Here is a 14,467-nt window from a genome sequence, read left to right as displayed (position 1 = left end):
GTCTACATACTATCACATCACGGCAACTCAGGCAGCTTCAGAAAATGCACATAAAAAGAGGACCTACTGTACTCGCAAACAATACTAAAATAAGCACGAGACTGCTTTAATCAGGCTCTCGATACCACATCTAGTCCACCGACAATAACAACAGCCCAACAATTTAAACAGCCTGTGGCAAATGCTAACACGCAGAGAGAGGGACGAGTTTATTTTCTAAATCCCGAGCTGTTGTGCTGACCATACAGAAACAAAGATCAAACCAACGCCACTACAGGTTACTAGTGGGAAAAAAACATATCCATTTAAAAGTCATTTTCGTTTGTTCACCTTTAAAGAACTAATGCACACATCAATAACTTGCAGCTTCATATTGCCCAGACCAGAGTGGGACAGCCTCATACTGGAAGCCACTCTCACCTTAAATGTTAATAAGTGCCATTAGGGCTTCATTTGCACTAGAGGTTAGTAGTTATAGAAGATAATTAAGCTGCATGCTGTGCAGAATACCCTGAGATAAAACTTTGTGTGTATGAGGTAGGCACTTTTAGTATACAGAGACTCTGGACTAACCCATTTCATGATTACAACAAATTGCTGTGCCAGAGCTGGATTGCTAAAAAGCAGTTTAATAAACCATTAGTTCTTTGGGTGAGACATTTCCTTCCTCCTCTTTGTGGCATACATTTCTGTCTCGTCCCGGCAGAGACATATGCATGTGAGTGCTAATGACTATGATTACGGATGCTTGGATTAGGCCTTGCTGTGGTTCATGACACATGCACACTGGAGTACTGACACACGCACGCACGCACGTACGCACGCACGCACGCACGCACGCACGCACGCACGCACGCACGCACACACACACACACACACACACACACACACACACACACAGGAAGTCTGCCCTGTGATGTGTAAATCTGGAGAAACCCAGAAAACCAGATAATATCAACAAAGAGATATACTACTTAATTAAAAATGGAAATACACGCAATGGCTTTTCCACAAAATAGTGTTAATAACACAGATTACAATACACACAGTTGTTACCAACTCATCAGTCACGTTCATGGAGGGGGCCTCTGGGATAAACAACGTGGGTGTGCTAATCTAGCACTCACTCTTAGTGTTAAAGTCACTCTGACGCCTCTGTACATTTTTTTTACTGGCCCTTCTCCAAAAGGCAATTTATTGGAACAAAAGGGCAGCTTTCTTTTCAATACATAACATCTCTCATCATAGAAAGACAAAAGAGTATCCCCAGCAAAAGATACAGAGTCACTGACAGCAATGGGGAATCTTCTTTAGAGACACTGTGGTCTCAGAGAAATCTTCAGTTCCTTAACACAGAGCAAGTGCACAGTCTAAAGAATACCATGCCATTTGTCTTTGGAAGACTAATGAATAATCTCCTATGCGAAGCAGGAAAATCACCCAGTAATTCCCAGTAACTCATGGGGCTACAAGGTAAGCTCACTAGTCAGATAAAATTTGGCTCAAATGTCTGCACAAGTCACAGTAAAGGGTGACCACCACAGCTAGGGGAAACAAATCAGCTAGCCACACAGGCACTCACTGAGGGGGGGGACTGGAGAAGAGCAACAGGTGGCTGTCTACTTAGAGAAAAAGAGGGTGATCATCCACTTAGAGAAGAGCAGCAAGTCTGTCTGCTACTCCCCAGGCTCCACTAAGCTGAGCCGAGCACCAGCAGGAGAAGACAATAATGTAAAGCCACTTCAGAGTAGTGTTCAGCAAAATATTCACAAGTACAGCCATGTTAAACATGTGACCCCCCGTTACACCAGCCAATCAGAGAGTATCTCCTAACAATATTATCAACAACGTAAATTTAGCAATGTATGAAATTATATACAATAGGTGTACTGTATCAATTACATAATTACAGTGTCAAAAGCATTCAAGAGAAGTTTTCTTTGTAATCAACATGTGCAAACTTGACCTCACAAAGTTCAAGCAAAAGCCATCTTTCTCATTCCTCGTGTGTCTCACCAATACTTTAATGAGCCGTCATCGCAGAACAATCTCCACTGGAGTTTCCAAACTTTTCCATTACACGTCATAGATCAGCAGGTACAATAAATAACCAGAGGACTATCAGAGACAGTTTTCAGATCATGCTGACTGAAGTTCAATGAAAAATTATCCGTGAATTTGGTTTACTCTAAAGCACTACAGGAAAAACAACCAAATTTAAAATATGACAATTTACAGCCTAATCTTTGCAGAAATTGGGTTATGTTTTCACTTGAAGCATGTAGAGGGAGGACCATGCGGGCGTCTTCACGAGAGAATATGTGCTCCTCCATGTTCTGCTGCTGACAACCATAATGCTCTTTGGAAACAACCCTACTGTTTTAAAGGCTTCTGTATTAATTTCTTAAATTAAACATGCATTAAACAAGGTAGCAAAACAAACAACAGCTACTTATCAGTTGCATCTTTCCACAATGATGCAGAAAAAGGGAGCCTGAGTAATTAAACCAAAATCTGACAGAGTACATTGCAGTTAGTAAAAGCTTAGGCATCCTCAATTAAAAGCCAACTTCTGGAACACATTGTGTGTATACGTGTCTGCACGCGTGCTGAGTGCACACGTTTGCATATGTTTTCACTCAGCCCTTTGTGCTAATTCCCACACATTACTCAAGGACACCAGGAGGCCCAATTAAACAAGGTGACAGAAAACAGTAACTCTGAAAACATAAAATGTTGCTCTGTTTGCAACGTGTTGTTGAAATGCTGTTAATTGTCACTCAAATCAAGATTCTTGGCTCCTTCCCGCAATTGCCACTGTGCGAGTTTAACAAGCACAAAACTAAAAAAAAGTCTACTACTGATAGAGGTGATTAAAGCTCACCTCACTTCTGATATAGATTGAGGAAGATAAATGAACCATCAATAGCGTGAGAGGAGACAAATGTACAGTGAAGAGAACAGTACAATTTATTACTCACCAATGCAAGCATGAACTCTGACTGATAGCTGTGTTCGAAGAATAATGCCGTGCTTCTTGCCTCTCCTATGAAGAAAAAAGAGAAATGGAGAGAAATGAACATGTTATGAGGATATTAGGACCATTATGATCATTTATAATTGTTTTTATTTTTATTTGTGTATAGGCTTAATAGACAAACACAGCTGTATCAGGATAAAAAAAATAAATAAAAAAAAACAGAATGATTGTCTGTTCAAAGGTGACAAATGATCTTCAAACTAAAGTATTTTTTCAGCAAATTATACCATTTAGTTGTATCCAAATCTAGCAGGGAACAGAACAGGGGAAAGGTCTTCATAGGTGAAAATGAAGGATGGGAGCGGCTCAGAGGTCAGCTCCGCCCCCTGTGTTAATGGAGATATGCTAAGACCCTATCACCATCCTGTCAAGTACTTACAATGTCTGAAAGACACCCCAAAACAAAAGACGACAACAATGAACCCTGATTCTATTCAGTCGTGAAAGTGAATGTGAGAACAGCGCAGTTTGTATTCTTACTAAAGATAATTTGCCTACTTTGAGGCACACTCTCTAATGTGTATGTGTGTAAAATCTGAAGTCTGTAAAAGTTCCTGTTTTAGAGTAAAAGTCTTGAATTAATGTTTATTTAGTGTCAAAAAACAAACAAACAAACATGAAAATACCTAATCCATGGATGTGTGAGTCTATTTCTCAATACTTTCCAGGTTTGTCTTCCCTGCCTGTGGCACTCCCAAACTCACTCATTAAACATGTTACATGCAGTACATAATCACTACTTTCAGTAATATTCTCAAAGAGTTGGGGGTTGTAGTTGTCCTGTGTTTTAAATTTTGCTTATGTGTGCCAGCCTTTTGTTTTTGGATCCCAGTTTGGGCCTTTCACCTCCCAACTAGCCGAGGAAACATACAAACAAACCAAGTAGACACAAATGTAGACAAGAGCACAGCAGGTAGAGTTGCACAACACCCCCCCACACACACACACACACACACACACACTACCCTTCCTAATTCGGCTCACTGACAAATGGGCTTTTATGCCGCCTGCACAAAGGTTGTGTGATTGTTCAAACCGGCGGAGCGCCAGCAGCAGACTGTCATTGTTAGTGACCATCAGGCAGCAGTCTGACAGAAAGAGGGAAAAAAAAAAAAACTATCAGCACGGGAGGCCACAAACAAGCAGCGTTACTGCATAACGGCTCCACACACCAACACAGACATGCTGACATCTCTCCTGTCCCGACCACCAGCAAGTGGGAGACAGCGCCGATAAGCACACAAACAGACTACGTAGCAGGAGAAGTCAGTTTATGCTCACTGTTTATAATACGTTATAATATCCAGCAACAAGCTGAGGCGACACAGGAGCAACATCTGTCAACATGAACCTTCACTAAGGAGACGAGACGGCCAACAGGAACTTAATCCTCTGTGATGCTGTCGAGGCAAATAGGTAACTAGAGCCATTTTGTCACGAATGTCTGCTTTCTGTCTGCTTCGCTGCAACAGTATCCCTGTGCTTAACCAAGACCTGAGGCAACGCAGGCCAACATACTCATTATCAAATTAAACAAACGTGCATGGAATAGAATTGAGGTTTTCAGACCCCCCCTCGGCAATTAAACATGACAATTGGACACTCCCACAGACAGTGCTTCAGGCCCATAAAAAGTGGAGCCTGAAATTACAGAAACAATCAGAACTTCAAGGAATGTCAGCCAAATAACAAATTGGCATCATGCTGGCACATAATACCGACTGAATTCCTTGGTCCTCTCTTGGTCGGTATGTTCCTCTGTGCCAGAATGTTCTGGTTTCTTCCAGCGATGGTACTGTATAATAAACTTAAGCCAAGGTCAAATTAAACCCAATTCATCATGTCCAACATAATTGTGAAATACTTTGCTTTTATAATCTCATGAAATGAATGAATGTGACCTCTACCTTAAACAATGACTTCCTACTTACATCATACCTGACCATTACCCAAGGCAAATAGTCACAAGTTGATTGCTCTATAAAAGATTAAATAAAAACATGTGCACATGTTTCTTTAGTCTGAACATTGAAAGGGGGAGTGCACAATAAACATTTTCTCAATAGCATAAATCTGATCTTCATCATCATCATTTTGCCTATCGAATGTTACACACAGGAATGCAGCTGCGGAGAGAACAAATGTACCTGGTGATTATATGTGCTGCATTATTGTATTTTCTATTCGTCGCCCTTCACTGCTGTGTTGTACAGAGCAGCAGCAGCAGCAGCAACTGGACCAGTGGATGCCTGCCAGCTCCCTGCTCTCTGGCTTTATCTGAGGGAGCATTACTGGCCCTGTTTATAAAACAATACTAAATGTGTACCCACAGAAAGTGCATACGCATACTTGGAATAGAGTAAAGCCAGTATTTCCCCTCAAAGGCCAATTAATGCCAGACATGAAGGCCCCACAGAGGTCTACTGACTCAGCACCTCTTGGACACCCCTGCATCAATGTCTATAGGAGGACCTCCAGAGCCTGAAGTATGCCAGGTGGGGGCTCAAATTATTGACAAGGTCCAATTCTCTCAGAGCTGCTTCACTAACCATTTACCAAGTCTAATACCCACACATGCACATATATACACACAACCACATAGGCATAAACACTAAAGGATCACCAAGCTGCTCCGGTCTGTTAATAATACCCTTTAACTGCAAACACAGAGGGGACAACTGGTGTTTTATTTCCCTCCTTGAAGTTTAAGTTGTTCTGTGTTTGACAATTCCTCTGGTTCTCTTCAAATGCACTTTTTTCCCTTCAAATGAAAATCTTGTGTGCTGCGAGCGTCTACGAAACAATGTCCAAGTGGGTCAGAAAAAAATTAAAATAATGAAAGCAGAGCTGTCCTAAGAGAGATGAAAGGATATGATGAGAAAAGGCTGAATAGTTGAGGCCTACAGAGCAAGAGCAGTTGGATTTTAATATGCCTCACTCTTAAATGGTTATCAAACACATCAAAAACACTCAATAAAACTAGGAAGAGCATTTTCAGCATAAAATTGTTGGTTTTCTAATATAAATTATATGTACAAGGGCAGTGAAATGCTCAGAAGTGAAATGCTGAAAATGTTCACATGCTGAATCAATTGTGCAGTCAATAACAGCACTTGATGTTCAAGAGAAGCCACGGAATATGTCCCTTTGAGGACTTTTATATCTTCACTAATCATATGACAATCAATGTCACATATGAGCAAAAAAGCTGAATACATAACTCCACACAAGTTCAATACATTTTTCCTGCAATATTATAACCAAGTTCCACTGAAATGCTACAACAGGCTCCCACTCTTTAATTCATGTTATCCACTAAAATATTCTGAGGGCTATAAATGTCTATACACACATGCCAGGCCATCTGATCCTAACAATGTCCTGCTTTCTCAGGGCTACAAATGCAGGACATTGTGTGTATGTGATTCAATCTATCATAGCTTGAAACCTCAATGACGACGCAGACCACCTCAAAAGGTGCAGATCAATGTTTGAGCACATGTTTGGGCTACATGGTCAGTTTACAACCTGAAGTGAGGCCGTATCAGTGATGGGACGGGGGATTTACGAGTCACAATCTCCCATAGCTGAGCTTCATAACACGGTGTGGAAGTGATTATGGCCCTTAAGCTCCCGTGACATGGATATCTCCTGGCTCTGCGGCACTCTGTCAGAGGATCATACTTTAATCTGATTGTAAAGACACTAGGTATGACACAGGCGCCTCAGGAATGTAACCTGTCATTAATATCAATTACAGATGGATTCAATTGCCAGTGATCAGGAGAGTTCAGGAACTCAGGCAGCACAGGAATATTGTACTGCTCTCTTTCCAAGGGGTAGGCGGCTTGGCCTCATAAAAAAATAGTGAAAGCATATGAAAGCATCATTCTGCTTGTTAACTGGAGTTGGTGCGAGGGTTTTCTTTGAGTTAAAAAAAAAAAAAAAAAATGTATCAAACCTTTTCTGTAGGTTAAATGTTTTGGAGCTCCGACACGGCTGTTGATAGATCGTATGCAGTAAAAACAGAATGAAACATGAAATAAATTGGAACAAGTAAATGTGAAATTCCTCATCAGACCTTTTATTAGCTCAATAACCATCAATTCAACAACACTGAGCAGTGGGGGATGTGATACTGGGCACATCAGCACCATAAAAAGCCAGCAAGCAGAACTGCCCTATTTTTTTTTTTTTTTTTTACAAAATAATTGGCTAACCACCTTCACCCCCAGCCTCCTCAGACAACACTGTGTGGTTTTAATGACACACATCCATACCAGCCCGTGCCAGCTGGCACCACACAGGCACTGGCAAGCTCTCTCTCTGTCGAGAGAAGAAGTGGACCACTTTCACCTCACAGCTTTCAATAGTCCCCCATAAGCTCCTAACAATTTCAGCTGGAACTGGGAAAGGACAGCACTCTCAATGGCCAATAGAAACACCAAGCCAGAGTGCAGCTTATGAATTCCAAGTTAGACAAATAAATGCATACATGTTTGCGGTCCAGCTGACCAGGAACTCTCATGCCAACCTTTGGTTTGTGATCATCTAAAGTGGGCGGCACATGAATGATATATCAATATACTCCAGAGTATGAGGAAAACATATATGGAGCCAATAAAGTGAATGCGACAGAAAGTGCATGAAACACAATTTGAGATTTTAAATGCTCTTTTCTTCCTTTAGAGTTCAGGAGTTATATCAAGAAAAAGTATCATCTAGCTACATATCAATCCCTCCAGTAAATCATGATCTTTAAATCACAATAACTAATGCAAATTCAGTCAGTCTCTGCATTATTTGTCAGTTTGAAATTTTACAAAATTCCCTAGATTTTTCCACATCCAATAGAAGCTCTGCCGAAGGCAATATGGCACAAAGTAAGCCTTCCCAAGCAAAACTTGTTTTATCAAAAAATAAACTCCTCATTTACAGTCAGCACGGCTATTCAACATCTCATCATTATCAAAACAAACCACATGCTGGTTGACAGAGAAAAAAAATGGCAAAACAGGAAGTGGCATAGTTGAGAATTAGGCAAACAATCGCCGCACTTTCCTGCATCAGTCTAATTATACAGTATGTGATAAAAGACACGAATTGTATCTTGCCGTAAAGTTGTAAGACATTGCACTTTTTTTCAAAAAGCATTTAAAACACTTTTTGTCCTACAGGAGATGTAGCTTTTGTATTCTATATTACAGTCACAGGCTGTTTTGTAAATCTAGGCCACTTTTTTGACTCAGTATTGTTTTTAAAGCTTTTTAAAGACTTGAACCCTTTGAACCAAAATATTTATTGCTATTTCTACGATGTGTAGAACACCAGTTACGAAGTTATTATACTGTTTTATTATTAGGTAGTACTTAAAAAAAAAAAAAAATAACCGAAATATTTCTTAGAAAAGCCGCTGCGAAATCATGCCATTTTGAGCATAACAATCACAAAACTACAGTGGTTGAGGGCGAACAACTGTTGTTACCTCAGTGTTCTAAAGAGAACACCAAAGTAACTGTCAATTGAGATGAGGGTGATTACTCATGAGACGTGTTTACAACACAAGTGGTTTAGATTACATCATTGCTCCCACTCGACCTGAGAGGTATTTTCAGGGACAGTGAATGGATGAATGCCTGGAAACCCACAGACATTTAGTCTGTTACAAAAAGAGTACTTGTATCACTATAGAACTTAAAATGAACATATCAAACTCTGACTTCCTCCTCAGCACCATGTCAACATGACACACTTCAAAACATGTCTTTAACTTAGCAACAGCTTGTCGTGACTTATACACAGATAAAATAGTCGGTCCTTGCGTGATGGTTGAGGATGGTGTTACTAATATTTAATTAAATAGAGTTTTTCCTTTAAAATCTTAAAGTGCTGAAAGACTCTAGAAACCGAGAGCCCCCCAGGTGGAGTTGATGCAGCCAGCCCCCCCCCCCCCCCCATACACACACCCCCCCCCCCCCCCCCAGTTCTTCAGCAGATCCAACTTCCTCCTGAGAGCAGATTTTGGGCAGCAGAGCTCAATCATCTGAGGCCCAGAAGAGGGATTGTTTCACTCATTCATCCTGGATCCAAATAGGTATCATTATGATTCAAATTGCTGTAATAGTATCAAATTAGGCAAAGGAATATAGCAAATAGAATATCAATATGTATCTCCATAGCCAAGGGTTTAAATACTGTATCTGTTCCGTCTTATCTCAATAGATTTTTTTAAGTCTCTCAGCAAACAGTAATCATATTGAACTGATTACATCTGACTGTTAAAGCAGAGAAATATTTGGGGTGTTTTTAAAGCCAGATTGCTGTAATCAAACCTTTTAAGTCACTTACTCTTAAATAATTCACTTTTTATTTCTGATGGACGACAGCTCAATCGACCACACCAACATGAACAATCTATTTCTGGACAATCAGAGCCTGGCAAGCAATGTAGCGGGTTAATGACGTGTTTGCACGGAACATAACTGTCAAGTGTTACGTCATCTTTAACGACACGCATCAAGACGGCCGTGCATGCATTTTGCAGTTACTTAATTAGCTTACGTTACATTATTGTATCCTGTATTGATGCCACTGCCAAGCAGTGCCAGTCCCTCTTATGTTTTCAGCCTGAGCTACCCTGGCACCCATCCCAGCGACACCTTTTGAAGTACAGGAAATATATGACCAACTTTTTATATCGGCATCTAATTATATTTCAGTCTTTACCTTTGGTACAGTTATGTTATTTTTCCTTTCAATGTGCTGCATAAGTGCATTTTATGGCTTTGGAAGTTTGGTGATAGTGAAGGAAAAAATAAAGACAAGAGACAGAGGTGGTTGTTATCTTACCCTCCGTCCTCCTGAAATCCCTCCAGTTCATCTCTCTGCTCAGCCAGGGTGGACTCCAGGTCCAAGTAGCTTCCATTATGGGACAGCTGAAGGGCGCAGTCATCGGGCTAAACAGGAAGAAGAAACAGTTCAAATGTATAAATGTATAATGAAAATGGCTAAAATCAAGTTAATCAGGAGACATTTAAGAGGATTTGATGCTGGAATACCATTTGAACCCTAAAACTATATGCCGGCTAGAAAAAATGGCCACAACATCCAGAGAATGAACTGCTGTTTCTGTGACACAAATGATGACCGGCTCCATCTTACATCCGGTGCAAAGCGTCGAAGCAGTTGTGATTTTTCCATCTAGTGCCCACCTTGTTCAAAAAGCAAATATACTAGTGCCCATCTGAGCACCCATTGGCAGGTTGGTCTTAAAATGAGGTGTGGTCAGGTGGATATTTTTAATGCATTGCAATCTTAAACCAGTGGAACACAATTGCGCGACTGACCAACAAAAATCTGATCTGAAGTCATTGGCGCAGTGTTTTACTGTTATTTTTAGGGCACTTTATTAAGATAGCAGCTCACACCATGCAACAAAAACTAAAACTACAAATATTTCAATGTGAAAGATTATTTTTGTGTACAACAATCTGCTCATTCCTTGCACAAGCAGAACCATTTCCCCTGTACAACATTGTTCTTTCCTACCACTCAGAAAATCTACTGTTATAATATCAATCCGCCAAAATGCAACCACTTTTATTGGTTTATTTCATGTTACGGCCAAAACACACATATGATTAATTAGCAGACTAAGAGCCACCCTTTTGAAACAGGCGCCTTACTTGGCACCCAGATTATCCTCGGTTAAACTAGCAAAAGTGGAATTGGACACACCCTAAATGCACTCTCACAATGTGTTTTAGATCGTGTGCCTTGATCATCAAAATAAAGCCCTGGTTCTTTCTTTTCTTTTAAAACAGAATTACAGTTATACAATTTCATAACTACATGCAAAATAATTACAATGCAAAACACGGAAAACTTGCATTGCTGAAATCACCACTCTATACTACCACTCACGTACGTTTTGTTTTGTGCCAAAAAAAACAATGACACTTTACATAAAGCATAACTTATTTTTTTGGGTCAATGTGCCATATGCGCAGTGTGTTTTCGGTTTTGTGCAGTCTGCAGTGGACCACAGAAAGTTTGTATCAGCTCATGTCAGTGCTCTATAATGACAAGCTGTGCAAGGTTGGAGAAGTCATGCAGATTTGGAGAAGCTTGGCAGGCTGGTGCCTCTTATCTCCCTGCTCCCCTCCCCTCCACTCCCCTGTCTGATAAACTATCATCACACCAGATGATTTTGCAGAGGAGGTATGATTTGTCTGGTCTTGCATGGTTGTCATCACCTGACTGTGGGCAAGGAGATGAAGAATGAGAGTGTCTGTTCACTTGTCTGGTTGACCTCCAAATTGGAGATATTAACCTATTTATATTCAGAGTCCATCAGCTCCACGGGACAGTGGCTCCAACAGAGAAGCAGAGCGCAGGAAAACAAACACTATTAAGGGAGGGCAAACATCTGACTTTAGTGGAGAGAGTGGCACTTCTCTGCTCTGACAAAAGTATCTTAAAAACAACATACTGTATAAATATAATGAAATCAACATCGACAATGAGGCTTTGGAAAGTAGAGACTGTGACACACTTACATAAATACTACTCACACATAGGCAGCCTGGTAGATTTTGTTCTTAATGAGCAACACATGTAAACATATATGTAACATGTAAAGCCATGTGGTTTTTAAATCCAACCAGTTATTGCCAGGTCTGATGCAGTTCAATTTCCTTCCACATATGACAGTAACTTAATTAAATGTGGAGGAAAAGTGCTGGGAAAGACATTATGGCTTTGATCTGTTCAGCCACTCTGTTTGTGTTACTGCACTGCAGCACTCAAGGACTGTGTCATATTTGAGAACTGAAACAAAACATGTGGTTGGTTGGGATAACTTTCCTCTTTCCCTCCAACTTTCTCTTTGCCTCGGAGCTGCCTTGTTTGCTTTCCATCCTTGGTAAGCCTAAAGATTATTGGTGATATAACATTTGTAGATATAATGGAGCTGAGCATCACCTTTTGAAGAGCACACCAGAGGTGAGGTGAAGCACAAGACTGATGCAGTAGCCTAAAACTGCTGAGGAAATCCTATATTTTCTAAAGGCAGCCACAAGTTATATCCAGAATGTTATTAATGTTCTGATGTTCAGACAGACGGAGATAGAAAATGATATTTAACAAGAGGGACAAAGGTAGACAGAGAAGAAGAAAAACAAATGCATTTATACTGGACGCAGTCAAGAAGAGGAAAGCAAGTGATTCTCCAGATTACAGGACAGATTCTGGACTGACAGGAAATCCAGGCATAAGGGCTCAAGTTAAGCCCACTGTTTGTATGCCCATGGACTGACATCCCTTTAAAAACAAATGGTATGAGAGTAATATGAAATGTAGCAAGAAGGAGAAGACACACTTAATCATACACTGATTTCATAAAAGAGTTTTGTGTTTATTTTTTTCCAAAAAGATTTTCAGATTTCAGATGACTGTTGAGGCAGGGATTGTTGCCCTCAACGTCTTACATGTATCAATTTGTTTACCTGCTTTTACTTGACTGTGCCTTTGCTGTGAAGTACTGCATCTACCAGTGATTCCTTGTCAATTCAACTATCTGAAACCAATTTTGACATAAAGAATAAAAAAAAAAAAATAAAAGTGTAAAAAGTGTAAAAGTTTTATACCTGGAAACAAATGCCATCAAATTACAAACACAAATCAGATATATTATCACAATTCACTGTATTACTTTTGTTTTTTGTTTTTGTTACTCTGTACTGAGTACATGTAATTGTATTTTAAATTTCACTTTAAGCACTGAAATTAATGGATTGGAAAAAAGGAAAAAAAAAGAAAAAGAATGTTGGTTCTCTTTCAGCTTTTCACCCTGTATCACACCCTGAAATAGACAAGCATTGGCCTGAATTTGCAGCTGTAACCAGTAATTAGCCAACTGTGGAACCAAAAAATGCATTTCCCCACACAAGGTTTGGACTTGCAGACCAAAAGCGACAGAAGCAGAAAAGTTCAAGTGAATTATGCAAGCTTGCCATCAACCAATCCCCATCTCTACATCAATCTATTGTTCAACAGATCCACACATTCATCCCCTGACCAGCATCACCTTAGGTGCTCATTACATAATCAACCCGGATTACTAATTACAGGTATTGCCATATCTAACTAGGCCATGTTGAAGCACTTACATTGTCCTTAATCGAGGGATTGTGCAACTAGATTATCAAAAGCAGTGGCATCTTTAGCTGTCCCCTGCCCAGGACTTGAACCCACAGTGGCCCTGTGATGACCAAGTCCAAAGAAGCAACCACGAGCGCTCTGCTCACACACTGAGGTCTGGCCTATCCCTTCAACCACCATACTGTGGTCCACTGACCAGGGAGGCAGTTAAGGCAGAAAAGACTAAAAATAAACACCATGCAATTTCCAATTTAAAACTGCTATCTCACTCCAAATTTCCTCGTATTCCACGGCGGAAAGACAACTGGAATGAGATAACATATATTGTCTGCAACTTGCACATTTGAAACTCATAACAACAACACTGTTTTGTACATAGTTTTGTACAAATGCCTGTGTTAGCCTCCTTACACATTTTCATATTTAAACTGCAGTGGACTTAAATAAAACAAGTTTGTTTGGTAAAGATGCTATTTGTGGCCCTTTTGTGAAAGCAAGAGATTTAAAATGCATTAAAACACACCTGATGCATGAAAGAGAAACCACAACAGTAATCTTAAATTCCTGTCAAGCATGCAGATGAGCCTGTCTGTGGATGCATTCTTCTGAAAGAAGCTCTCCGTTGAGACAAAACCCTCCAAAATGCAGAGACTGGCAAAACCTCAACTCTGCATGACAATGTGTAAAAGAATTCAAAGGAGCTTTGACAGGCATGAAGGACAAAACCTGTATTTTACAGCAATTTCACATAACTTCTCATTACGGGACAAAAATGCATAAAAACAACGGTCCCAAATTTGAAATTGGTAAAGTTAGAGTCCATTCTCCGAGACCTCCCTTGTGTTCTGTTTTTGTAAACTGATGGAAGGCCTTAAGGCCACCAAGCCACAAATGATAAAGCACTGACAAAATAGAAAGTGGATGGAGGGCTGCTATATTGGTTTCTGGTGACAAGCTGTAAATATGAGCATCAGATTTTGAAAAGCATGTAAAAATTTGTCTTTTGACAAGTCAGTGCATTATCCATTCGATAATCTGAAGCCAGAGTCAAGTGGTAACTACTTTTAGTTTCCTTCTAAAGGATCAACAAACAAGCTTATTCACAGATAAGATGCTACAGACAGATATCATTTTGCATCTTTATCACAGATGGTCCTCAAAATATAATTTTCATTTTCATTAAACCTTTCAGTACTACTACAATAAGAAAGTGATGAGTGATGCTACATGGTGGTATTGCATTTTCCAAAAGGGAACAGGGTGGAA

General features: G+C 40.0%; 1 protein-coding gene across 4 annotated transcripts in view; it reads right to left on the bottom strand.

Moving 5' to 3' along the window:
* fhod3b (formin homology 2 domain containing 3b) overlaps positions 1-14,467 on the bottom strand; it is an 88,375-nt gene that overhangs the window by 72,005 nt on the left and 1,903 nt on the right. For all 4 annotated transcript variants that reach the window (XM_069696191.1, XM_069696192.1, XM_069696193.1 and 1 more), the window contains exons 2-3: positions 9,890-9,996; positions 2,982-3,046 (exon numbers count right to left, since the gene is read on the bottom strand). In XM_069696191.1, the coding sequence (XP_069552292.1) occupies positions 2,982-3,046; positions 9,890-9,996 (172 nt within the window). The remainder of the gene's footprint in view (positions 1-2,981; positions 3,047-9,889; positions 9,997-14,467) is intronic.

Source organism: Brachyistius frenatus, unplaced genomic scaffold, assembly GCF_029030835.1.
Source record: "Brachyistius frenatus isolate BFR_SWC_R1_liver_20210118 unplaced genomic scaffold, ASM2903083v1 Contig_20, whole genome shotgun sequence".
In the NCBI taxonomy this organism is placed as follows: Eukaryota; Metazoa; Chordata; class Actinopteri; family Embiotocidae; genus Brachyistius; species Brachyistius frenatus.
Note: the sequence above shows the minus strand (reverse complement) of the source record. Positions and strands in the feature narration are given on the sequence as shown.